This window comes from Eulemur rufifrons, chromosome 1 (genome assembly GCF_041146395.1).
Source record: "Eulemur rufifrons isolate Redbay chromosome 1, OSU_ERuf_1, whole genome shotgun sequence".
NCBI classification, from domain to species: Eukaryota; Metazoa; Chordata; class Mammalia; order Primates; family Lemuridae; genus Eulemur; species Eulemur rufifrons.
The window spans coordinates 101,265,052-101,292,760 of NC_090983.1; the positions used below are offsets into that span (position 1 = coordinate 101,265,052).

At 39.0% G+C, this 27,709-nt stretch overlaps 1 protein-coding gene, 1 long non-coding RNA gene and 1 other non-coding gene across 5 annotated transcripts in view; 1 reads left to right on the forward strand and 2 right to left on the reverse strand.

Annotated features, from left to right (window-relative positions):
• Nucleotides 1-245: 245 nt before the first annotated feature.
• LOC138387052 (uncharacterized) lies at nt 246-2,295 on the reverse strand. The gene is made up of 3 exons (XR_011233908.1): nt 2,222-2,295; nt 974-1,171; nt 246-294 (listed from the first exon to the last, which is right to left on the reverse strand). It is a non-coding gene; the product is annotated as an uncharacterized lncRNA (long non-coding RNA).
• A 205-nt stretch (nt 2,296-2,500) lies between these two features.
• UGGT1 (UDP-glucose glycoprotein glucosyltransferase 1) overlaps nt 2,501-27,709 on the forward strand; it is a 101,019-nt gene continuing 75,810 nt past the window's right edge. Inside the window, exons 1-8 of one of the 3 annotated variants that reach the window (XM_069464894.1) lie at nt 2,501-2,670; nt 8,592-8,727; nt 14,355-14,437; nt 17,724-17,854; nt 22,141-22,253; nt 24,518-24,692; nt 26,273-26,369; nt 27,577-27,655. In XM_069464894.1, coding sequence (XP_069320995.1) covers nt 8,606-8,727; nt 14,355-14,437; nt 17,724-17,854; nt 22,141-22,253; nt 24,518-24,692; nt 26,273-26,369; nt 27,577-27,655 — 800 coding nt within the window. In that variant the 5' untranslated portion in view covers nt 2,501-2,670; nt 8,592-8,605. Of the gene's footprint in view, nt 2,671-2,798; nt 2,852-2,966; nt 2,993-8,591; nt 8,728-14,354; nt 14,438-17,723; nt 17,855-22,140; nt 22,254-24,517; nt 24,693-26,272; nt 26,370-27,576; nt 27,656-27,709 lie in introns of those variants that run through there. The other 2 variants (XM_069464912.1, XM_069464922.1) reach the window with 2 other exon arrangements.
• Nucleotides 24,232-24,293, reverse strand: LOC138387953 (U7 small nuclear RNA). Its single transcript, XR_011234018.1, has one exon. It is a non-coding gene; the product is annotated as a U7 small nuclear RNA (small nuclear RNA).

The following is a 27,709-nucleotide window of genomic DNA, read 5'->3' on the forward strand; positions in this document are numbered from 1 at the left end:
CTAAAAGGCAAGAAAAAACACCAACAAAAGAGACAAAACAAGCATCAGAACCAGACTCAGACATGGCAAAGATTTTAGAATTACCAGACTAAAACTTTAAAATAACTTTAATTAACAAGCTAAGGGCTCTGATGGAGAAAGTGGACAACATGCAGGAATATATAGGTAATAGAAGCACAGAGATAGAATCTCTAAGGAAAAAATCAAAAGGAAATGCTAGAAATCAAAAATACTGGGTACTCGCTTTTCTTTCCTGTGATGCCTCCACGCACATAAATTTGTATGCCTTTTCTCCTATAAAACAAAATACAACAAAAAACAGAAACACTAATTGAAATGAGCTGGGCATGGTGGCTCACGCCTGTAATCCCAGTACTTTGGGAGGCCGAGGTGGGAGGACTGCTTGAAACCAGGGGTTTGAATCCAGCCTAGGCAACATAGTAAGACCCTGTCTCTACAAAAAAAAAAATGCCCAAGGGCTTGAGGTTGTAGTGAGCTCACCACTGCACTCCAGGTTAGGAGACAGAGCTAGACTGTCTCTAAAACAAACAAACAAAACACTAACATAAATGAAGAATACCTTTGATGGGCTCATCAGCAGACTAGACACAGCTGAGGAAAAGAACCGGTATGTTTGAAGATATTGTCACCTAGCAATGGGCTCACTGTCCCGTGTCCATAGAAGCCAATACTACGGCACCGGCTTTAGAGAAAACACAGACTTTATTGCAAGGTCGACCAGCAGGGAGACAGGAGGCAAGGCTCAAATCTGTCTCTCTGAACTGGGGTCTAGAGGCAGGTTTCATAGGAAGAGTGTAACTACGAGGGAGATAGGAAAATGCAATGGGGTGTGATCTGATTGAGTGATGCAGAGAAATGGTGCTGGGTCCTGGGCTCTTAATTCCACACTGCGACAAAACCACGGCTCCCCTGGCTTCTTAATTTGGTCTGTACTCCTAAGCCTGGTACTTACATTCTGAATGTGGTTGACTTTTTCATTCCAGCTGGCTCCAGGGTCACTAAGGCATGCTTGGTTCATCTGTGCATGCTTGTGACTTGCAACCTGAGGGGCCACTGGAACTGAAAAACAGCTCATCATTTTGTTATTGACAAAGCTGAACAAGTTAGGACGAGTTCCATGGTTATAATATGTCTATAGAAACTTCCCAAACTGAAATGCAAAGAGAACAAAGAATGATAAACCAAAGCAGAATATCCAAGAAATGTGAGACAATTACAAAAGATATATATTATACATAGTGGCAATACTATAAGCAGAAGAAAGAGAGAAAGAAGCAGAAGATACATTTGAAGTAATTATTAAGAATTTTCCAAATTTAGTTATAGAAACCAAACTACAAATCCAGGAAGTCCAGAGAACACCGCATAGGATAAATAACAAAAATCTATATGGGCCAGGCGCAGTGGCTCACACCTGTAATCCCAGCACTCTGGGAGGCCGAGGCGGGCAGATCATTTGAGCTCAGGAGTTCAAGACCAGCCTGAGCAAGAGCGAGACCCCATCTCTACTAAAAATAGAAAGAAATGATCGGGACAGCTAAAAATATATATAGAAAAATTAGCCAGGCATGGTGGTGCATGCCTGTAGTCCCAGCTACTCGGGAGGCTGAGGCAGGAGGATAGCTTGAGCCCAGGAGTTTGAGGTTGCTGTGAGCTAGGCTGACGTCACGGCACTCTAGCCTGGGGAACAGAGTGAGACTCTGTCTCAAAAAAAAAAAATTAAAAAAAAAAAAGAAAATTTTATACGTTTTATGTACTTTTAAACATATTTTTGGCTTTTAGTTCTCGTTGCCATAGTAGTTATAAATATGCCCTCCATAGAGCTATTCGTTTCAGGATGGGTAAAATGATCTGCCCAGGGTCACATATTCTAAAACAATTTTAAACAGTGACACATATTTGCAAAAAAAAAAAAAAAAAAAAAATCAAAGGACAAAGTAATCCCTGTAGACTAAGCTACCACTGCCCGAATATGATAAGCTAAATCGGCTCATAACACTTAAAAAGTCTTCCTTTTACCACGTACCCTGGAACGGAAGCTATTAATATCAAACTTCAGGGTTTAGGGTAAAGGCTAAGATGCTCAGAAAGAAATATTAAGACAACTTGTTCTTGCCTGTGCAAGAGGGCTTTCAACAGAAGGGCTTAAGGGAGTAAATCTCCGATTCCAAATCAGAAAAAAAGGGTTCAAATCCCCTACCTGGCTTCACCAGCTGGTAAGATTTTGGGGTCCCAGCTGTGCGCTCTAGGCACCTACCCAAGACCTTGAGAACCTGGCGGACGCCCCCTCGGCACTCTGGCGGGAGTAAGGAGAGAGGCGGGGCCTCTGAGGAGATAAGAAGGCGACTGCGCGACGCTCTGGGCTGCCCCTCCGCGACTCGGTAGCCGGAAGTCTCCGGCCTTCCCGTTTAGGAAGCGGAAGTATTAGGGCGGTCGGCTGCTCGGCTACTGCTCTGCAAGCCGGGCTATCCAGGCGAGCCGCGGGAAAGGCGCGTGTCGGCTTTTCACTGGCGCAGCCGGCACCGCTGCCGCCGCTCCGCCCCGTCCTGGCGTTGTCCCAGGCGCTGTAGCGGACGAAGAGCGGCCTGGGCTTGGGCAGCAAAGGGGACGCGAGAGGCGCGTGTGCCGCGGCTGCGCGGCTGGTGACAGGTACCCAGGGGTGGCGTGTGGAGGCCTCCTGAACAGGGAGAGGGTTTGGGGCTCGAGGCAACGCTGTGCCCCTGTCACCTTGAGCTTCCGCCTCTATCCTGCCTCAATTTCCCCTCCGGTGTCCCAGACCTCCCCCTGTTTGCAAGCGCCTCGAGTTGTCCTCCGAGGTCTTCCGGGCAAGGTATCGCTTCCGCAGGAGTGGCGGCGGGCTCTCTTCGGGAGTCCTGAGCCGCCTTTGAAGAGCTCTGAGACCCATGTGCCCAAGTGCAGAAGGAAGTAGGGGAAGAGTCCTAACATGAATTTAGACCAAGCCTGACCCTAAGTAGGTTGAGAACCAGGACTCTGATTGGAGAACAACTTGCTCTTTTTATAGATTTCTATTTTCTAAAATGAATTCGAGTGTTGCATGTTGGTTGCCGTTTTCATTTAATGTATAATACCATACTGTTCGCTGGAAATTGAATGATCGGTTTCACTTTTAGTGTGGGACCTGTCAGAATTAGATCTGCGTACCTCGCCAATAAGTTATGGACATGAACTGTTCTTGTTCCTTGGCCAGAATCTCTAGCTTGTTTTGCATTTCTTGCCAGATTTGAGGTATTTTACCATACAGTGCTACACTAACTGTTTTGGAAACATTCATTGATGCACTTGCCAGCCAATTTTAGTATAAAGTGCCCTCTCTCCTTGAAATATCTTGTACACTTGCAAGCGTTTGAAGACATTTTAAGTAGCTGTTTAACAACATCGCAAAACTTGGGATGATTATAGAGTTTCTGTTTGACTGGTTTTTGATAAACTTAGCTGAAACTTATTTTTATTGAAGGAAGCATAATCCTTTGTACAGTAACATGGCACGTTTATAATGCACGTTTAACTTGAGGAGAATAAATCAAACTATGAAGAAATTTCTTTTGGAACTTTTTTGCAGTTCTGTGATCATTTTCATATCAGATGTGCAGTATTGTAATTACTTTGAACTGAAATTAGATTTATGTGGTTTGCAGCAAATAGTTTTACTAATAGGTATATAGTAAATGTATATAAAGTTTATTTGAGAAGTTAATTTATTTCTCAAAAAGGGGTGATTTCTAATATTTTTCCTTGCTACTATCATATATGTTGAAACTCAGAGGGCTATCTATTAATTTTTATTAATACTCCCTATGTGTTATTGCAGATAGATGAGCAAGAGATAGGATCTTAATCATACCAGGATCTTACAGATGGTTGGTGATACAGTTGGGCCTAGAATTTGGTGAAGACTGTTTTCTATTTATCCATCATACCACAAGCATAATGCCTGTGATCATGCAATGCCACATTGCACATTCTGACAGCTCTTATCTCTCGACCTATTTGTCTTCATAAGCAACTTTTGAGGACCCCTAGGTCCTTAACCCTAGGATTAGAGTGGAACAGAGGTAGGGATCTTATTAAAAAAAGGCATCCTCAAACAAAACACTGAGGTTCTTATCTCTGCTTCTCTGGACAACCTTTTCCTTTGGAAATAACTATGGAATCAAGAATGTCGGGTCAGGGTAACAAAACACTTTATTAATGTATACCTTTCCTCTCTTTCTCATCTCTAATGGCATTATATCTCTGTCCAAGAACATACACACTTGCTCCCTTTTTAAAACAGTCAGTCCAAGGGGATCTCTGGGTAAGTTACAGGTTCATAATGGAGGATTTTCATTTTTCCCCATCTTACAGTCCTAGGCTTTTGTAGCACCTTTACTCTTGGTTCCCTATTCCTTTTGTTCCTGTCATTTTCATTCATCCATTAAAGAATGAAGCCTGTGTTTATTTTATTTTGACAACCTCTTATGTTCCTAGTGTTATGCTAGGCATGGTGACTGTGACAGACAAAAATCCCCGCTCTTGAGGCGCTCACATTCAGTCCTCAAAGCCAACGTAACTGAATACGTAAGGCTGGTTGGTCAGTTTGCTTTGGTCCTGGCTTCAAGGCTGCTCCCTTGGTTTCAGGTTGAAACTGTTCCTCTCTTAGCCACTTTTTTCCCTAATACTTGGACGACAGAAAGTCCTTGGGCTTGCCTTGGTTCTCACGGTATAGCACTTCGCTCAGTCTGAATCTGCACAGTATGACTTCTTACCTTTTCTTTCTTTTTTTTTTTTTTTGTTGAGACAGAGTCTCACTTTGTTGCCCAGGCTAGAGTGAGTGCTGTGGCGTCAGCTTAGCTCACAGCAACCTCAGACTCCTCGGCTTAAGCGATCCTACTGCCTCAGCCTCCCGAGTAGCTGGGACTACAGGCATGCGCCACTATGCCCGGCTAATTTTTTCTATATAGATTTTTAGTTGTCCATATAATGTCTTTCTATTTTTAGTAGAGACGGGGTCTCGCTCTTGCTCAGGCTGGAGACTTCTTACCTTTTCTAACACCAGAGAACAAAGGGAGATAGCATGGTATTGTAGAACTTTTAAAAGCAGGCTGCTATGGGTTCTAAGCATTGCTGTGTGTTAGTTGGTCATGGTACTTAGCCTCTCTGAGCTTTCACTTTTCTTGTTCTTAAAGTGAAGATGATACTGTTTCATCTATTCAAGCAGCCTATTCATGGAATATCTATTGTGTGCCAGGTATAGGCACTGTGCTGTTTTGCTTTTAGCAGTAGTGAACAAAGTAGATGTGGTTGCTGCCCTCAAGGAACTTCAGTCGTCTGGGTTGTTGTATGTAAAGATTATGTAAAACACCTAACACAATGCTCAGCCCAGAGTCATTTCTCAATAAATGCTAAGGTTTCCTCAGGGACCTTTTGTCATGCCCCAGGTTCCCTTACTACTCTACATGCTATGTCCCTAGAATAACTGTGCAGTCATATCTAAATTGTCATCAAGACTCACCCCCTTCTGGGGATTACACATCTAGGTCCCTTCAGGACAAATTATAAACATAGTCAGGAGCATAATACGGGTTGAACACAGTTAATGCGCTGTCTCCAATTTAAAAAACTCAGTGATTTTTAAGGAGGATTTTTTTTTTTTCTCCTAGCCAGAGAGGATAAATTTCCAAGGCATATTTTTGAGGCCATGTAATAATGATGATGTGCCATTTTTTAATTTAGAAGATAGTTTTTTTCCTTAGGATAAAATGTTTTGCTGTAACAGTCAATTCTGGTATATTACTTGGCACTAAACAAAGTGATTTTCATAGTACCTTTTCATTCTCACAGTGACCCTGGGCATCAGATAATGTTTTTCCTACTTTATGCTCTGAAGTCTAAGGGCCAGGAAAATTAGGTAACATGTTCTTGGTTAAACTGCTAGTAAGTAGCAAACTCAGTAATTGATCACAGCTCCCCAGAGCAAAAAGGTTTTCTCTTTTTAGAAACCATGTTTGTTTGTCATGCTGAGGCTGCAGTCCACAGACCTGTGGGGAAGGTTTACCTAGGAGAGTGCTTGAGTGGCCTGAAGTTGTATGTAAAAATCTGGGTCCTTGCTTGCTCCTCTTTGAGAAACGTCAGTAACTTTACTAGATTCCAAAAGGGGCCTACATCCGCTTCTCCCCTCAGCCAGGAATCACTGCTTGCAGGTTTCATGGTCAAAGAGCTAGTTTGGGTAGCTCCATTTTTCAGTAGATTTTATTTTTGTGTGTGTTTTCTTTTGTTTCCACAGAGCCTCTATAGCAGGCTTTACAAATGTTTATTTTTTTTAATACTTCAGAATATCTTCATTTATAAATGGGATATTCATACTAATTTTTTTTGTTTTTGAAGAAGTTGGCAGTACCTGAACTTAAAACTCTTCTAAAAGCCACTTTTCTATTGGGTGTAATTTATTTTGCTTTTGACCATTGTTCTTCAGAGACATTGTGTGTTATGTGAAGTAGGATATTAGCACCAATGATAATGATTTTTGTAAAAAAAAAAAAAAAAAAAAAAAGCTACTGAGTGCCCCCCCCCCCCCAACAATAGATTTACAACCAGTATCAAGGAACTGGAATAAGACCGGTGTGAGCCTTACCAGAGCTAACTATTATTCAGAAGCACAAGGATCGTTTAGTGCTTCCCACATATTGAATCCCCCTTTTAGTTCCCATTGAAATGGATGGAGTGTGGATGTTGACTTTTATAAGTCTCAGGGAAAGTCCAGTTAGGGTTCTGTTCGGCATACTTCTGGGATGAAAAATCGGATTAGAGAATGCAGCTGGAGACCTTTTTCTGAAATGGTCTGGTTGTGGTCTTTGATGATCTCGGCAGGGTTGGAAAGGATGCTGATGGAGTCAGGGGCCTGCATTCTGTGGCAGTGCCACTTTACTAGTGACCCCAGCTTCCTCATTCTATAGATGAGGATAGTTGGCCTGGGAACTCACCGAGTTCTTACATTTCCTCATTTCAGAACCTATCTTTAAGTTTACATTTGGGACCCATTCCCGTTATATTAATATATTGATAGTTACTAGGGCTGCCAAGACAAAGTACCACAAACTCAGTGGCTTAGAGTGACAGAAATTTACGTCTCACAGTTCTGAAGGCTAGAAGTCCTAAGTCAAAGTGGTGTAGGACCATGTTCCCTCTGAAATCTATAGGGGAGGATCTTTCCTTCCTTAATCCAACTTCTGGGAGCTCCAGGCCTTCCTTGGCTTACAATATAATTTCAGTGCCTGTCTATGTCTTTGCCTGGCAGCCTCCCTGTGTCGCTTCACTCTGTGGGTGTCTGTCACTGTGTCCAAATTTCCCCTTTTTATAACACCAGTCATATTGGATTGGGGCCCACTCTGATGACCTCATATTAACTTAGTGACCTCTGTAAAGACCCTATTTACAAATAAGTTCACATTCTGAGGTACTAGGGGTTAGGACTTCAACATAACTTTTTAGGGGGTGCATGTTAGCTCTTTTTTTTTTTTTTTTGAGACAGAGTCTCACTCTGTTGCCCAGGCTAGAGTGAGTGCCGTGGTGTCAGCCTAGCTCACAGCAACCTCAAACTCCTGGGCTCAAGCAATCCTCCTGTCTCAGCCTCCCGAGTAGCTGGGACTACAGGCATGTGCCACCATGCCCGGCTAATTTTTTCTATATATATTTTTAGCTGTCCATATAATTTCTTTCTGTTTTTAGTAGAGATGGGGTCTCGCTCTTGCTCAGGCTGGTCTCGAACTCCTGAGCTCAAACAATCCGCCCACCTCGGCCTCCCAGAGTGCTAGGATTACAGGCATGAGCCACTGCGCCCGGCCGCATGTTAGCTCTTAACATCTTAACATCATTTATGTTTTTATTTATCTCAGCTTCGTTTATTCTCATGCTTTATAAAGTATGGTTTATGGTGCAACCTGATGTGCCATCAACTGACTTCTTAAAAAAAATTTTAAATTTTAATTTAATTTTATTTTTGAGACAGGGTCTCACTCTGTTGCCCAGGTTAGAGTGCAGTGTCATGATCATAGCTCACTGCAACCTCAAACTCCTGGGCTCAAGCAATCCTCCTACCTCAGCCTCCTGAGTAGCTGGGACTACAGTCATGGGCCACTCTGCTAATTTTTCTAGTTTTTTGTAGAGATGGGCTCTCACTATGTTGCTCAGGCTGGTTTCGAACTCCTGGCCTCAAGCAATCCTCCTGTCACGGCTTCCCGAAGTGTTGGGATTATAGGCATGAGCCACTACACCCAGCCCCAACCGCCTTTTATACCTCTGTACAGTGCAGACTCCCCAGGAAATGAAGCAGAGCCTTTGTAGGAAAGAATGTAATGAACTACATGCTGTTAGTTACATGTCAGTCACTCAGCAAATATCTACTGGACTGTCCTGATATTAAATATTGTTATATTTCAGAAGCATTTCTATTTCTGTAACTTTAATGTTATTTTGTGTCTCTGAGTATGAAGATTGTTATTTTACATCTCTAAGTATTAAGGTTTAAACATTACCTTGTAGCAAAACTTTTTTTCTTTTTTTTCCCCTTTTAGGAGTTTGCTGTAAAATGGAACTTGTGGTTGTACTCACTGGCCTATGGTTGTTCTCCTCAGTAAAGGCAGATTCAAAAGCTGTGACAACCTCTCTTACAACAAAATGGTTTTCTACCCCATTGTTGTTAGAAGCCAGGTAAGAAGACATTTTTTTTTTTTTTTTCCTTTCACGTATTTGAGTAGTCTCTGCCAGTGAACATTCAGGAGCTTTTTAGGGAGTGAGATTGTCATCAAATGCATTTATTAAGAGCCTCTTTCATTGTGCACTGTGTTATGTGCTGTATAAAGGCTGTTAGGACACTGAACCTGTCTTTTAGTAGGACAAAGGCTGTATGGATTCATAGAGATAGTCGGGAACTTCTTTAGATCAACATACTGAATTGGTTAAATTATGTCATCTTTCAGGAAAAGCATAAGTATGGTAATAAGGGAAGAGAGTTGTACTTACATTTTCTCCTTATTTGAAGAAAGTTTTAAGAGGTGATTAATAAAAGGAAGAGAAGAGAGCTTGGCAAGGTGGGGGGAAAAAGACATGTTCCTCTTAGGAACTTGGACGAAGACCCCAAGATAAGAGAGTACAGAGGGGATTCTGAGGAAATGAACAGGTTTTTATCTGTTTTAAGATGTATATGTTCTGACTTCTCCAAAATCAGAATGCATTTTTAATAAAATAAAGAAGTTATCTCACAATTATAATGGGTAGCATTTTTCATAAAATAATGGTTTGTCTTAAAATTCATAAAACACAATATAGTCAGTAACTTCTTGGGAAATTTTATATTCCAAGTGTGCTTTTTAGCTGGTGCTTATAATATAAATATAATGAGATACCTTGCTTCATAGCTAGGTTTTATATGTTTATGGATGGCCAACTTATTTTTATCGTATCTCAAGTAATACATAGTTAGGACTTATAGATACTCTTTCCAAAGGGTAAAAATGTAGGTAGATTGAAAAGCAAGCCCTTGATGTAAGTCTCAGTGTATGATAGTGCTAGAAATTTGAACCGTCACATGATTTAGTTAACTATGTGGTCATCTTTTTTAGAATTTTGTCTTCTGGCTGGGCGTGGTGGCTCACGCCTGTAATCCTAGCACTCTGGGAGGCCAAGGCGGGTGGATCGTTTGAGCTCAGGAGTTCAAGACCAACCTGAGCAAGAGCGAGACCCCGTCTCTACTAAAAATAGAAAGAAATTATATGGACAACTAAAAATATATATAGAAAAAATTAGCCGGGCATGGTGGCACATGCCTGTAGTCCCAGCTACTCGGGAGCCTGAGGCAGGAAGATTGCTTGAGCCCAGGTGTTTGAGGTTGCTGTGAGCTAGGCTGATGCCACAGCACTCTAGCCTGGATAACAGAGTAAGACTCTGTCTGAAAAAAAAAAAAATAAAAATTAAAAAAAGAAAGAAATAGAATTTTGTCCTCTAACAGTTTCCCCTTAGTCCCCAGAAAAATGTGAATGAAGAGTTTAGTTGTGTTGATCCTGTACGAATGGTTGCACCTCCTAGGGAAAAAGCCTCATTTGGTGTTGCCAAGACAACCAGTGGGACATGTAGCGGCTGGTCTTGACTTGCTCAGGAGCCTACTGGACTTTCTGCTGAATAGACTTTCTTCTATCACTTCTCTTTGCCTCCCTTTTCTCAGCAATGAAATGGCAAAACAAAACCCCCAGGCAGAACCCAAAACCCACTGCATATATTTCATAGTGATGTTACAGTAGCTAATTTGATAAATGGATTGAGCTCCTCAAATGTCAGAACTGTATTAGATACAGAATAGTTGTAAAAGTGAAACAGCTGAAGGTCCATTGAGATCCTGATTGACTGCTTGAGCCAGAACTCAAATAACTGCACTTTTTCTTTCTTGCTAATCTTATTTTCGATGATTTGTCTGGTTTAAATCCAGTTGAGATTTACTGTCACCTTATAAATAATTTTGTCCAGTTAACTGTAACAGATGTTTTGTGATATTCTGCTTAACATTCTTAACTGAATTATATTTCATTACTTTTATTTGCTTTTATTTACACTAAGTTCTTGGTATTTGTACATTATCCTAGAAGATTTTTATGGTATACACCTATGGACTTTTGAGAAAGAATGCTAAAATTGTCAGACTTAATTGCTCAATTTTTTTCAGTTGTTTTGATCACTATGAAGTGGGTAGGGTATAATGTTTCGTTCACTAACTTCTCCATCACAAATATCTCCCTCTTTCATGACACCCCTGGTCATTTGCCATTTTGATTCACTATCATTAGGCCTCTGCTCCTATGGCTGTTTGCATACAGTTTGTCAGAGTAATGGGACATGTAGGCAATTCAGACATGAGCTCTGCTTGTTTGAATCCACTCTGTATTCCCCTCCAGAGCTAGCTGAAGCCACCGTTCTTCACCCCACGTCTGTGGCAGACTCTGTGATGGATTGTGGCACCCTGTCCATCTGGATGAGGGTGAAGGGTCAGAATCTTTTTCTTTCTTTCTTTTTTTTTTTTTTTTGGTGGGGGGTTTTGAGGGGGCTGCTTAGTTGCCTTGTTTGTTTTTGTTGAGACAGTCTCACTCTGTTGCCTTGGGTACAGTGCAGTGGTGTCATTGTAGCTCACTGCAACCTCTAGCTCCTGGGCTCTAAGCAATCCTTCTGCCTCAGCCTCCCGGATAGCTGGGACTACAGGCACGAGCCACAACGCCCAGCTGTTTTTTTCTTTTTTTACTTCTTTTTTTTTTCTTTTTTTACTTCTTTTTTTTCTCTTTTTCTTTTTGGTAGAGATGGGGTCTCACCCTTTCTCAGGCTGGTTGGTCTTGAACTCCTGAACTCAAGAAATCCTCCTGCCTCTGCCTCCCAGAGTGCTGGGATTATAGGCGTGATCCACTGCACCCAGCCCAGAATCTTTTTTTATCCTTCAAGGCACACATCTACTGCACACCTTTTGCCTTTCTTTCATCTGGTCCTTAGGGACTAAAAATATTCCTGTGTATAATTTTAGATTGGACCTGATGATTATGAAATAGTTATAGCTTTGTAGTTGTCCATGAAGTGACATTTGTCTTTAATTCAAGTAAAATCCTGAATGTTTTCAGCAGCTATAGTTGCTAACAGAAATATTATGTAAATGGGTATTATTATTAAAATCAAAACCAATAATCATTTGTTGAGTGCTAGATATTATAATGGCCTAAGAATGCAGCATGATAGAGGTATCAATCAACTGGACTTGAATTTACATACCAGCCTTTCCATTTACTAACTCTGTGCCCTTAAGCAAGTTAATAACATCTCTGTGTAGCAGTTTCTTTATTCAAAAAAGGATTATATCTCAGGTTGGCTGTGTGGATATGGGTGAATATGCCAAAGCGTAGTGACTGTCACATGATAGACCATCCTTAAATATTCACTTCCTCTCCCCTTCTGGTCCTGTTAGAAGGAAGACTAATTCTGCTGTCCCACAATAACTTTGGAAACCTAAGAAAAAAAATTTGTCACCAGATTTTTGCTATCTAATAGACATTCATTCAGGCTGTTTTGTAGTTTTTTTTGTCATATATTAAAATCTTGTTGTAGATTATGACATTTCAAAACGTTTATAAATGGAGAGAATGGTATAATGTGCTCTCTCTCTGCTCATCACCGAGTATATATGTATATATATTTTTAAGAGATGGGGTCTTGCTCTGTTGCCCAGGTTGGAGTACATGGCATGGTCATAGCTCATTCCAGCCTCAAACTCCTGGGCTCACGTGATCCTCTTGCCTCAGCCTCCTGAGTAGCTGGGATTGTAAGGGTGAGCCACTGTGCCAGGCTATCATCAACTAGTTTTAACCAGTATCAATTAAAGTCAACCAGCACCACCATCCTCTCTCCTCCTCCACTGGAATGTTTTAAAGCAAATCCTAGACATCATGTAATTTCAGCTATGAAAACATAGACTTTTACTCAATGGAATAGGTATGAGAAGCTAAAAAACATAACACAAAACAAACTTACATATACTATTAAAAAAAGGCAGCATTCCTTTAATCATATCTTGTATTGTTCTGCTCTCCCCTGGATTATTTCAGTGGATCTACTAATTAATTTTCTTAAGACTGTTCCATGCTTAAACCTTGTAAGAATTATTTATGCAGTGGGATTAAAAAGAATGTATGTTTCATGAAGTTTTCCCGTAATTATATGAAAAGCATGTATTTATTTGTGTATGGCCTTTACCAGGAAGGTCTTAGCTTGAGTGAATCCTTGTTCTCACCACAACTGATGAGTGTGTCATCTGGTTCCCTGCTGCTAGCTTATCTTTGAATGCACCTTTAATTAATAAATTTAGTGTTTATTTGCATATCACAATGTATCTGTCTTAGTACCTGTTTTCTTAGATTCTAAGGTTGGTATGGTGTCTATGTTAGCTACTAGAAAGCCTAGAAAAATACTACTCTCAAGGAGGCATTAAGTAATTTAATATATTACGTTAATGGATATTTTCAGAAACCTATTTTTAGAGAAGGTGTGTATTACCAGGAAATGTTTCTTATTTTTCCCATATTTCTATGTCTAGCTGTGGAGTAGAGTGAGAGTTGTACACCCCAGTGTTGACAAGTAATGGGAAAGTCTTCCTTTGGCTAGGTAAGCTGAGATCCAGATCCGTAGTTTGCTTTAAGACAGTGAAAGATCACCACTATATTAGTAGTATGGATCAGAGGAGAAGATAACCAATTGATATGAATCATCCAATTACTCCATGCATTTCCTTTTAGGGGTCCTAGACTCTTGAATGAAGGGAAATTTAGATTGGCCATTATTTTAGTTAGGTTGGTAGTATAAAGTCTGAAAAAAATTAAGATGGCATTAAGTTCTTAGACTTGATTTTGTTAGATGGGCTCTAACTTTATTTTTTATTTTTTAATTTTTTGTGTAGACAGGATCTTACTCTGTTGCCCACGCTGGTGTGGAGTGGTGTGATCATAGCTCACTATAACCTCAAACTCCTGGACTCAAGTGATCCTCCCACCTTGGACTCCTGACTAGCTGGGACTGCAGGCGTGCATCACCACGCCTGGATAATTTTTTAATTTTTTGTAGGGATAGGGTCTTGCTGTGTTGTCCAGGCTGGCCTCGAATTCCTGGATTCAAATGATCCTCCTGCCTTGGCCTCTCAAAGTACTGGGATTATAGGCCTGAGCCACTGTGCCCAACCAGATCAGTGCTAATTTTAAACTAACATTTGGTGCTCTTGAAAATTTGGCTTTATGGATGTTAAAAGATTATAACATGCTGCCTTTAGTCTCCCAGAAATTTTTCTAGGGTTCTTGTTTTACTGGGGGAGAACCTCAGGCAAAACATACTTTTTATTCCTTTAAGGCCTTTCAGAAAATAAGTGAGAGCAGAACTAATACTAGAATTGTCAATTCCTAATTCTGCTTCCACTACTGACAGCATTTTTGCCAGTGGGGTTTTATAAGCTTTCTTTATATTGGGATTTCCCTGTTGTTAACAACATTTTTATTCCAGGTTTCTTAAGAAATAGCTATTAAGCTATTAAATGACTGAGTTAGTAAGCTAATAATTTATTAATAGCTAATATGGTAGTAAGACTTGCTTATCATTAAAAAATACATATTATACCTAAAGAAGTATAATAAACATTATAGATTAAAAGCCAAACTATGGACATTTGGAAACTTCAAAATCTATTTTTACTCTTTTTAGTAATACAGTTTATATTAGGAAATTTTATTAAGTTGTTGTATTTCTGACATTTCCCCCTTTTCTCCCAGTGAGTTTTTAGCAGAAGACAGTCAAGAGAAATTTTGGAATTTTGTAGAAGCCAGTCAAAATATTGGATCATCAGATCATCACGGTAAAATTGAAGCAAATGCTTCTTTGACTTTGGTGTCTGGGAAAATATTAGGAAAAAATGGTCTCTTTTGTAGTATGTGTGGCATGGCAGTTAATGGAAAACATTTTTGTCTTTGATGACTACAGTTGTGATGGTAGTCAGGAAGAGCCAACCCTTATTTTATTATTATTCTTTTTTGAGACAGAGTCTCAATCTGTTGCTGGGGCTAGAGTGCCGTGGCGTCAGCCTAGCTCACAGCAACCTCAAACTCCTGGGCTCAAGCAATCCTCCTGCCTCAGCCTCCGGAGTAGCTGGGACTACAGGCATGCACCACCATGCCCGGCTAATTTTTTGTCTATATATTTTTGGTTGTCCAGATAATTTCTTTCTATTGTTAGTAGAGACGGGGTCTCACTCTTGCTCAGGCTGGTCTCGAACTCCTAACCTCAAGCGATCCTCCTGCCTCAGCCTCCCAGAGTGCTAGGATTACAGGCATGCGCCACCATGCCCGGCTAATATTTTCTATATATTTTTAGTTGTCCAACTACTTTCTTTTCTATATTTAGTAGAGACGGAGTCTTGCTTTTGCTCAGCCTGGTTTCAAACTCCTGACCTTGAGCAATCCTCCCACCTCGGCCTCCCAGAGTGCTAGGATTACAGGGGTGCGCCACCTCGCCCGGCCCCAACCCTTATTTTTGAAGCAGTTTTTAACTTTGGCTGTAAATAGTACCTTTTTTTCCCTACCTTGTTTTTGTTCTATCATGATCTTTTATTAAAAGTGTTATGTTGGCCGGGCGCGGTGGCTCACGCCTGTAATCCTAGCACTCTGGGAGGCCGAGGCGGGTGGATCGCTCAAGGTCAGGAGTTCGAGACCAGCCTGAGCAAGAGTGAGACCCCGTCTCTCCTAAAAATAGAAAGAAATTATATGGACAACTAAAATATATATATCTATATATATATACACACAAAAAAAATTAGCCGGGCATGGGTGGCGCATGCCTGTAGTCCCAGCTACTCGGAAGGCTGAGGCAAGAGGATCGCTTAAGCCCAGGAGTTTGAGGTTGCTGTGAGCTAGGCTGATGCCACGGTACTCACTCTAGCCTGGGCAACAGAGTGAGACTCTGTCTCAAAAAAAAAAAAAAAAAAAAAAAAGTGTTATGTGACTATTTTGTGGAAGTACCTTTCATTTTATATCATCTAGTATTGACTTTATTGACTTAACCATCTGATTTGATTCACTCTTACTTTAGTTATGAATTATTTATACAACTGATCTATTAATATTACCTGTTCAGTTTGTTATCACTAAGTTAGTACCATCCAGGATGTTTTCTATTATGCCTGCCAGCCACTTACAACTTGAGTGTCAAGATATCAAATTAATGATTTATCCTGAGTCACTCGTTTATAGTTTTTATGAAGCACTTTCACTAACGTTTTCTAATTTGACATAAGCTATATTGGGTATAAACATTATTAGTGAAAGATGCTGATATATGAGTAGTTAACACCTTGAATATTACATTGACAGGTATAAGTCCTTGTTGAAGAGGAAATGTTTGAAACTTGTGTGACTGCTGTTTTTTAATAGAATTGATTTTTTAATGTTTTCAGTTTTATTTAAATAGTACATATTTTAAAAGTCTGAATCCTTTTTTTGTGATGTAGTTACATAAAGGTATGAGCATCTCTTAATTTAAAGTCAACTGGAATTAAGTTATCAAAAAAATCATTTAAAAATTTTGTAGAACAAATTTATCACAGTGGGTTTATAATGAAATTTGAACTCTGATATTTAAAATGAAATTTCTTCAGTATAAGTGATAAATATTCTTGGTTAAAATTACGGGAGTATGAATTCTTGGAAGTGATCATAAAAGGATGTTAAACGTTTTATTTATTCAAAATATTATTGGTATTTCTACCACCCAAAGATTGACACTATTAACATTCTGGCAACAATTTGAGGTATTTCTGGTCTCTTTTTCCATGTAGCAGATGCTAATGCAGTATGGAACCTTTTATATTTTGCTTTTTAAAATGTTAATATTGTTCTTTTTAAATTGAAAATTTTAATTTTTGAATGGATATTTATGTGATTCAGAAGTCAAAGCTGTATAAAAGGCTGTACACAGAAAGATCTTGTTCCTTCCTTGTCCTCATTCCTTCTGTTTCTCACCTGCTTTTTATAATTCTTTTAAATTAATTTGTTTAGCCTTTTGTATTTTTTTACAACAAATATATATGTATATATTCTTTTTATTTATTTTTTTTTTTGGAGACAGAGTCTCACTCTCTTGCCTGGGCTAGAATGCCATGGTGTTAGCCTAGCTCACAGCAACCTCAGACTCCTGGGTTCAAGCGATCCTCCCACCTCAGCCTCCCGAGTAGCTAGGACTACAGGCATGCGCCACCATGCTCGGCTAATTTTTTCTATTTTTAGTTGTTTGGTTAATTTCTTTCTATTTTTAGTAGAGATGGGGGTCTTGCTCTTGCTCAGGCTGGTCTCGAACTCCTGGGCTGAAGCAATCCTCCTATGTATATATTCTTATTTCTCATTTTTTCTGCAAGAAAAAGATAGCTTGCTATGTACATTGCTTTGTACCTTTGCTTTTCATTTATCCTGGGGACTTTTGTCATACTGGTACATAGATTTTTTTTTTCCCCCTTTCAAATAATTTTGTCCATCTTTTTGTTTAAATGTTTCTCCCCAAACTTTACAATTTCATTAATATCCTTTAATACCATGTCCTTCCACATTGCATCGCTCAGTTTTGTTTAGTTGTTTGAGTGGATAACATGTGGTAGTCAGTGTGGATACAAAGGTAAATTAGCCTCTGCCTTTGGGGGCCAGAGCCTGGTTAGTGGAGTAGATAAGACAGTGAGTAAATAGTTTAGTAAATGATGTGATAAATGAAGAGGTGAGCAAAGAAATATTTTGGGATCGAAGAAGAGATATAAGTAGTTCTCTGAAGCTTGGGATAGGTATGGGGGAACTTCTTGGAGGAGGTGATTTCATAGCTGAATTCTTCCTGAGGAAGTAGGTAGGAGTAAATCATCCAGGTAAGAGGGAAAATAGCAGACCAGGAGAGGGAGTAGTTTGAATGAAGGGAAGAAGAAAAGAAGAGTCCAGCTGCATTGTGTACTCCAGGGAATTTTAAGGATTTGACAACAGTTCAAAACACTATACTGGTAAAATTTTGCCATCACATACTTTTGCACCACACAGCTTTATGCTTTGTGAAGTATCTTATCTGGATATCATGAGTCATATACAATTATTTTGGTGAATGTTCTTCCTTGACAGGTACTGATTATTCCTATTATCATGCAATATTGGAAGCTGCATTTCAGTTTCTGTCACCTCTACAGCAGAATTTGCTGAAATTTTGTCTATCTCTTCATTCCTACTCGGCAACGATTCAAGCCTTCCAGCAGGTGAGTCCAGTGAGGCTAGAGAACAGCATTTTGTCGGGTGCATGGCGTGATGATTGCAGTTGTCCTAGAATTGAATTACAGAGCTATAGCTTTTTTGCCTGAAATTTTCTAGGATTTATTATTTGTTTTAAAATGTTAAGCAAAATCATGGGTTAAAAACATAATTTGCACTTATTTTCATATAAGAAAGAAAAAGAATATCTATACAGAAAAGAGACAACCAGACTTTACGCTTACACAACACGGCCGGTGAGGTGTAGTCTTGCTAAATTAATGAACCAGAATCTGATCACAGCCTGTAGGTCTAATAGCACTTCACAGGAAACACAGGAGACAGGAAATGTTTAGCAACATCTCGGGATACAGTCAGGAAAATCCAGAATGCACGAAACTTTGTAGTAAAATGATCTAGATTCTTCCATAAGTATAAGGGAAAAGGAAAAAGGGCCAGAGGAACCTCAAAGGAAGAGAGACTTAAAAAATGTGTCAGCTTAATGCAGCACCAGGGATCTTGTTGGGATCTTGAATTCAACAAACTCTCATTTTTTTTTTTTTTTTTTTTAAAAAGAGAAACAGAAGAGACAATCAAAAATGTGTTCACCAACTGGATATTTGATATAAAAGAAATGTTAGTTTTAAAACTATTATTATAAAATAAAACATACAGAAAACCACTCCACAACAAATATATAGTATAGTGAATTATTATAAAATAAGCACCTTTGTAACTTTCACCCAGGTCAAGAAATAGGACTTGCCCAGGACCCTCCATGTTGTCTGTCCCCATCACAGTCACCTTTTGCCCTCCAAAAGAAACCACTCTCTCAACGCAATGTCTGTTGGAATGACTTGCTGTGTTTCTTCATTGTTTTATTGCTCAAGGGTACATCTCCACACAGTAGAGTTTGGTCTTGCACAGTTCTTAAAAAATTTTATAATTTGGGGAGGGCTTTCTTAATTTATAGGTTTTCCTTCCATCCATTTCTTTTTCTGTTGTATAACTTGGATTTCTTCATGGTCCATATTTTGTTGGTCACATACTCATGAGGCAGTTCAGTTTGTTCCCCTGTCCTCTGTTTCCTACAAATCGGTGGCTTGATCCTGAGGCTTGATCAGAATTGGATTTCCTCCCTTTGGCAAGTCTATGGGTGGTATTCTAGTCTTCCATTAGCAGGCAGCTAATGTCTGGTTTCTTTTCTTTCTTTGATTTGGCAGCCATTAGTGCTCTAGGCGTAATCCATTAATTCTTCAGGAATTATAAAGTGGTGACTCATTCTGTCATTTTTTTTTCATTTGTTTCTGGAACATGCATATAAATCTGGTACTGTTTGGTGATACCGTTCACATAGGAAAGGCAGCACATGTGATAGATATTTTGCCCTTATTTACCACATTTCTGAATGAGTTCGATTCATTAACATGCTTTTACTTTGACCATCAACTTTTTTTTATTGTGGTAAAATATAGAATACAAAATTTAATATTTTAACCATCTTTTTTTTTGTTTTGAGACAGACTCTCACTCTGTTGCTCAGGCTAGAGGGCCGTGGCGTCAGCCTAGCTCACAGCAACCTCAAACTCCTGGGCTCAAGCGATCATCCTGCCTCAGCCTCCCGAGTAGCTGGGACTACAGGCATGTGCCACTGTGTCTGGCTAATTTCTTTTTCTATATATATTTTTAATTGTCCAGCTGATTTCTTTCTATTTTTAGTAGAGACGGGGTCTCGCTCTTTCTCAGGCTGGTCTCGAACTCCTGAGCTCAAATGATCCACCTGCCTCGGCCTCCCAGAGTGCTAGGATTACAGGCGTGAGCCACCGCCCCCGGCCTTAGTTTAAATCTTAACTTTAGTTCTTTGATCAATTTTGAATTAATTTTCTTTTTGGTGTAAGGTAAGGGTCTTTTTGCAAAACATCTCTAGTCAGTTGCCTTTTTGATGCTGCTTCCCAGTAAATCTCTCACAAAGAGTTTTTGCATGTTTATATGATACTTTTTGTGTGCCTTTGTACTTGAAAGGCTGAATGTAAAGCCTTGGTTCATCTTTTCTTTCCTTGATTATCTTAAACATATTCTATTTTATTTCGGCATTAAGACCTGCAGAAAGTGGGATGATAATGTCATTTTCTTTCCTTTCAGAGTGTCTTGCTCTTTTTGTTTAAAGGCCCAAAGGACTTTTTTCTTTAAAAGTCATAATTTATTAGAATATAGCTTAGTGCAGACTGTTCTGAGTCAGTATTCCCTGGATATCTTTTGATTTTAGATCAAAAGTAGAATTTTAACATTCTGCTTTGGGAATAAAAGTAGCACCTACCTCCTGGGGCTGTATGGAAGGACCTAAGTGAAATAATGCAAGGAAAGCACTGGCATGGGAAGCTCTTTTTCTTTTTTTTAATTGTTCAATTTATTTTTACTCATCACAATAAATATTAGGAGACCATTGATATAGCGTATGCATTTCAGTACCACCAAGTTAACAGTAACTCCAGAATAACACACAAACCCACTAGTACAGTTTAGAATCCAAGAGGTAAGAAATATATCATAGCAGCTTTCACAGAAAGACTAATTGGTGTCAACTAAAAAGTGACTAAAGAAAGGCCCTCTCCCTACCCTTAGTCCCCTTGAGCTTTTTTTTTTTTTTTTTCCTAAAAGCTCATCAAGCTTTAAAGGATCAGTTTTCAGTGACGGCTAAATCAGCCTGGTTTGTCCAAGGTTCCCAGGATGAAAGGACTAAAACATCTGATGGGAAAACCACTTGTGCAACCACAAATAGGCAACGAATCCAGATACCCTCTTCATTCAACATAAAAGAAGGTTTCTTCCAGTGAGAAAGCTATCAAGATTCCCAAGACCCTTTAAAACAGCTTCTGTGATTCAGAGTGTCAGCTTGTGGTGACACCAAGAGATGCAGGGTCTATCCGTAGTATGACATGGGACAGAGATAACCCTGGCCTTGGAATTGTTTTTCCAAAATACTGCAATTAGGAGTTCTCTGTGGTGACAGGATGCTGTGAGGGGAAAGGCCGGCAGGTGGAGAACTGTGTGAGAAAACTCCAAACACTTTTAAATCTGAGGTGTCTGTACTTTTTGTTATGGTCTGAGACGTGAGAAATGACCACCTAAAGACCGAATTGAGCCAAATCAAGAGTCTTTATTCGCTGGCCAGCGACTACTCTCTGCACCGCCCAAAGGCGGCACAGAGTGCAGCAGGGAGCCTTTGAAACAGAAAGGTTTTATATTGTAAGTCTGTGGGTGGACAATCACTAAGACAGAGCAAGCACAGGTACAAAAAGCTTTGAGTAAGCATTATATCATTTTCTTATCTTTGGTGTAACAGGATCTGGGCAGTGTGGGCTCTGGGCCATATCTTGTTCACGCAAAACATGAGTGTCGTAATAGCTTCACGCAAAACGTGGGGGCTGTAATTGTTTTACGCAGAACATGGGTGTTGTAGTCACTTAGGAATTTCTGTGTTGGGGGTAGCGAGCAGGAGCAAGCAGGTTTTACAGAAGCAGAACGGCAGATTAATGATTTTTCGGTGTGAAACTCAGACTGTAACATTTTTACTAATTCTTAAGCCTCCTCAACCCCAGGTTTCTACGGACAGGCCTTTCCTTGGTTTCGAAATTTGGCCTGGGGCGTAACCCCACCTAGAAAAAGGGGGTGAAAGCATTTTCTGGATTGTCTTTGAGACCTTTTCAGATTGAAATACACAAAAGTGCCATCATCTGCTAACAGGGAAGTCCGAGCTTTGGACAGCAGATGGGAAAGCGTCAAGCCAGGGGGGAAAAGGAGGCCTGGATCCGGCAGGGGGCAAAGGGGAGAGACCGCTGACGTAATGCAGCTCGCAGGAGCACTTACAGAACCCCGCAGGGAGGGGGACGGGCGACACAACGGTGAAGATGGGAGCAGAAGTAACAGATACAGATAGCGGTAAACCGTGAGGAGAGAGAGGAAATTAGGGAAGACATAGTGAGGGAGGGAGGCACAGAAGCCGGGAAACGAAGTGGAAATGCCTACAAGAAGAACACGTAGGAGAAAAAGGTACAAGCCACCTTGCGGAATTCAGCCACCAGGGAAGTCCAACTCAACCCTTCCCTGCCTCACGGTATCTTCAGCTTATGGAAGCTCTTACTCGCCTGGTGCAGAGTGGGTGTTTGGTAGATGTTAGTTCTTGCTTTATTAATGTTGTTTTATTATATTTTAATCACTGATTTAGAATACACATGTCTCTATCTTGTCTTCAGTTAGAATTTTAAGAAATTATGTTTTGTGTCTTACATGACAGATAGCAGCTGATGAACCTCCACCAGAAGGATGTAAATCATTTTTTTCAGTGCACGGAAAGAAGACTTGTGATTTGGATACTCTTGAGACTCTTCTACTAACAGCGTCTGAAAGGTAGACTGTGTATTTGTTTAAATGTCATACATTTCCTTGTGTTTCTTCTATATTAAGTCCACCTTCTGATTTATGTCTGTTTTGTAGTCTATAGGTATAATGGTTTGGAGTATGGATTCTGGAACCAGACTGACTAGTTTTGAATTTGAGCTCCGTCACTTAAAATAGTTTTGTGAAATGGGGCAAATTACTTTCTTTCCTCATCTCATTTCAAAATGGAGATTATAAGAGTATTTAACATTACTGTTATTATTTAATAACTGTATCTGAGAGATTACATAGGCTTTGTCATTAGCTTAGTAAGGAATACTGTGTATATTCAAGCCAGTGTGCCTGAAGTAGTGATATTAATGATAATGATCTCTCAGGATATTATTAATAGTAGATTCAGACAAAGAATATTTAAAAGATAATTCCAAGCTTGACTTGAATATTAAGTTGGTAATTCATGTGCTAGATTTTTGCCTAACGGTAGGTTTCCTGTGTTGGACGACTGTACTAAGGACCTATGTTGTTGTCTGGCTGGGCAGCAAGCCCGCTGCACTCCTCTACTGCTGTAGTAAATACCACGGCAGTGATCCCTATGTGGTCTTGGCCTGCTCTGTCAATAACGCTAATGGCAGTTTAGGTGGTGTAGGTCTTCTTTGGTGAGATTTTTCTGCCCAGCACCTGTCCCCTGCCCACCAAATAGCATTAGTGCTTCTCACTCAGGGTGACAACCAGAAAACGCAGTGTGTTGGCTGGATGTGGTGACATGTGCCTTTAGTCTCAGTTACTCAGGAGGTTGAGGCAGGAGGATCGCTTGAGCCCAGGAGTTTGATACCAGCCTGGGTAACATAGGGAGACCTCGTCATAAAAAACAAAAAACCTCAAACCAAAACAAGAGATAAAAAACAACAAAAAAAGGCATTGTGTGTTTCAGTTATCTCAGGATCAAGGTATGGACATTTGAAAATGGTAATGGAGTGGTGCTCTCTTGGGGGAAACAAAATTGATGGCTTTATAATTCTTTAAAAAACTTTGTTTAATTTGTTGATGACAATAACGCAGGCTTTTATAAAGAAAAGAATGACTCTTCTGAGAGGCAGTCACTACTTTTAACGGTTTGGCATATATACTTTTAGACTTTTTTCTGTGGTTTTAAATTTATACACGTAGGTAGGTTTATTTTTATAAGAGGCATCTTTTCATTTAGTATGTGTAGGTGCACCTCATTATTTTTAACATGCATAATAACTATATAAGATTGTCTTGTACTTCTTACTTGATTATTTTTAAGTTGTTTCCATTTTTTTTTTTTGCTATTACAATAAGGCTGTAGTGAACATCCTTATTCATATGCCTTTATCTGCTATTGAATTATATAGTTTATTATAATAGGGATTGGTAGGTTGTAGAGTGTATGTATTAAGATCTATTAATATCTTGATGCCATCCTTAGGGAAGTTTTTACTTTTTTTGAAAAGTTTTAAAATTTATAAGGAAAACTGAGTTAGTGGAAAGATCATGATAGTAAAAAGGGTAGAGGAAGGAGACTTACTGTAATTGGCAAGTAACATGCTTAATATCATCCTCTGCTTCTTGCATTATTTGTACGTATGTTTTCAGATAAAAGGATAATCATGTTTCATTTATATGCTAGAAAAATACTCAAGTTTTAAGCTGGGTGTGGTAGCACATGCCTGTAGTTCTAGCTACTCAGGAGGCTGAGGCAACAGGGTCACTTGAGCCTAGGAGTTTGAATCTAGCCTGGGCAACATAGTGAGGCCCGTTCTCATACACACACCACACACACACACACACACACACACACAGGCTCTCTCTCAAGTTTTAGTACTCTGAGATTTGAATATGTGTTCTTTTTCTCACTTTGTAGCAATTTTTGTAGTCCTTTTTAGGACTTAGTAGCAATTATTAATCAAAATCTTTGTATTATAGTTAGTATTTTTTATTTTTTATTTATTTATTTATTTTTTGGGGGGGTTTTCCGGTAAAGACTGGAAAACCTGCTAGACAAATTCTAAAAGAGCTGTAACACTATAGTTAGTATTTTTTATAATGTACCTTTATTATTTTTAATCATGAACGAATAAGACTTATATGTCACAGTATTCTTACTAAGTGAAAACTATTTAAGACTATCCTACTCTTTATATTAAGATGCTTATAATCTTTTTTAAATTATCATAGCCATACTTTACATATCCTACTGTTTTTAGTATTTAAACATTTTTTGAGTTTAATCTTTTAATATTTATTTTCAGACCCAAACCTTTATTGTTTAAAGGAGATCACAGATATCCTTCTTCTAATCCTGAAAGCCCAGTGGTGATTTTCTACTCTGAGATTGGCTATGAGGAATTTTATAATTTCCACCGCCAACTTATATCAAAAAGCAATGAAGGAAAAATCAATTATGTATTCAGACATTATATATCTGTAAGTATTGACTTATTTTACAATTGTTTTGCATATTAATTTGCCTAGGATGACCTTAGAGCATAAGCTAGCAATTTCCCTATTTGTAAAATAATTTAGTTATTTTAGCTACTTTTTTGAGAAATCCAGTACTTTGATCAAATCTATTATTTGCACATAGGAGGTGCTTTTCTTGCCTTTCTGAAGAAATGTAAAACAATTATGCTAAGAAGTGGCTTAATGAAGTCAACATTTTATTTCAAAATGATTGATGTAAATAATATTTTCTAAATTTAATGTGGTTTCCCGGCATGGTAGTGCACACCTGTAGTCGCAGTTACTCGGGAGGCTGAGGCTGGAGGATCGCTTAAGCCCAGGAGTTCTGAGCTGGAGCGTACTATGCCAGTCAGGTGTCCACACTAAGTTTGGCATCAATGTGGTGACCTCCTGGGAGTGGGGGACCTAACGGGGTTTCCTGAGGAGGAGTGAATCAGCTCAGGCTGGAGCTGGGGCCAGTCAAAAACTCCTTGCTGATGGGTAATGTGATTGGGCCTGTGAATAGCCCCTGCACTCCAGCCTGGCAACATAGTGAGACCCCATCTGTAAATAAATGAATGAATGAATGAATGTCATCATACTGTGGAACTGTAACCTTTATTTACTTTTTGGCACCTTTTTATTTGGTGGAAGGGGGAGGATTTCTTAAGAGGTGAGATCAGGCAGAATTGATTTAAATTTAAATTTTAAGACTTTTTCTAACATTTAGCATTTAAAATATAATTATGTAAATATTGTTAGCCTTTAAAGTTTTTATGTCATAATAAGCTCAGTAAATATTGGGTGCTAAACCCATGCAAATAAAATAAAAATTTTAAATGAAAATTTGTACAAGCAGAAACAGGTTGATCAAAGTCCAGTTTTTGACAATTTTGTCTCCTGCCCTCCCCCTATCCCCTCACCCTTATTGCTGGTATTTAAGATTAAAATGTCTAAAGGGCCATCATCACTCAGGATGGTGGTGAGCATGTGACATTTGGTTAACCCAAGCCCTGCCTGAAGACATTTAAATTCAATAAAAAAAATACACATATACCCTTGGTCCCAACAAAGCATCTCTGGGATTGAGACCTCACCAGTTTTCAACCCTGTTCAATAGGTTTTGGAATTTCTTTCTCTCCTTCTCCATTTTCCACATGGTTTGGAACCTTTGTTATTTCAGCTGTCCATTCATCTGGTTTTGCTTCTGCCTTGGAATTCCCATTCCTACAGTTGTGGCAGGATACAAAATATAAAGGAGGCCAGGGTTTTATAGGGAGAGAAACATAAGCTCTAAATTGATTTTGTAAAAATAGAATCAATATTTTAATGATGTGTAAGTGCTTTTATTACTGTTGGTATTTTCGTAGGTTTTGGACCAAAAAAATTCGTGCAGTGAGCCACATAGTTAATTTGACCACATAGTTAATTTCTTTAGCAGACAAATTTAAAGATACTTTTGCGTGCATAATGGCTAGTAGATGCAACATGACATGGTTGTGTCATGTATACTGTGACATGTGAAGAGCTAGGTGGTAATGGTGGCATATTTGCTCTGCTTGCAGAACCCCAGGAAGGAGCCCGTTTACCTCTCTGGCTATGGAGTGGAATTGGCCATTAAGAGCACTGAGTACAAGGCCAAGGATGATACTCAGGTGAAAGGTGAATTTGTAAAAATAAGACCAGTGGGTTTTCTTTTTTCTTTAGATATAAGTTAAAGGGGAATTTGTTTCCATAATGAAAAAGAATAGATTTAGGAGTATGCTGAACCCTGTGTTTGAATCCTGGTTTCTGCTGCATCTAGTTACCTTAAGCAGATTTTTTAGGTCCCAGTTTTTTCCTGTATAAAATGCAGGTGGTGATAATGTCTCTTCAAGTATTTGAGAGGAGTAAATAAGATGTATAAGTAAAGAATTTGGCATAGTTTTTTTTTGCACAAAAATGTTCAATAAGTAGTAGCTATTGTTACGTGGTTTATAAATAACCATTAATTTGTCTCTCCAGTGTGAAATCTTAAACTATCCTATGTTTAATGAACAATTTTATCTTCTTTATTATTTTCTTCACTTGGATCAGTTTATTATGGATACTTCCTGTTCAAGCAGGGGTGGGGAACCTGTGGCCTTGGGGCCACATGTGGCTGCCTGGATCCTTGATTGTGGCCTTTTGACTGAATCCAAATTTTACAGTAGAAATCCTTTTAATAAAGGAATTTGTTCTGTGAAGTTTGGCTTCAGTTGAGGATCCGTACTTGGGGATCCGGAGGGCCACATGTGGCCTTGAGGCCGCAGGTGCCCCGCCGCTGTGAGGGTTTTTTTTATTTCTGAGATTATGAAGTAAGACCTGTGAGGGTTATGAATTTATTATTTCAACCACAAGTTTTACAGGTTGTCCTTTTATTTCTTCCTTTTAAGTCCATTTTAAAGATGAAAAATGATCAGTTTGGGTAATAAAGCAAATGGAAAATAACCCAGTCATCATTCTGTTTTCCTCAGTAATTATTATATTTAGCATGAAGTTGCCTAATTGTAAATTCTTCAGAAATTTAACATTAAAAAAATCATTTTTTCATAATATTTAAAGCTTTTAGTCTTGAAACTTTTAGTATATAATATTTCACATAGTTTAGGGGAAAACTACGGTTTTTATCCAGGAACACAGGAAATAGTAAAACACATTTATTACATTTGTTTGTTTAAAGAACCATTGCAAAAGGTTAATTGGAGTATTTAATTTAGCATTTTAAATGGTATAATTTAAGGTGTTTCTGATTTTTATTTTACATTATTCACATTTTATGAAGTTTATGAATTTAATAACATTTTTTTCCTAATCTGAATATTACACATGTATTTTCTATGCTTTATAGGAACTGAGGTAAATACCACAGTGATTGGTGAAAATGATCCTATTGATGAAGTTCAAGGATTCCTCTTTGGAAAATTAAGGTATATATATTCTATGTATTTTGGGAAATGCCCTTATTTTCTTTAAACCTCCAG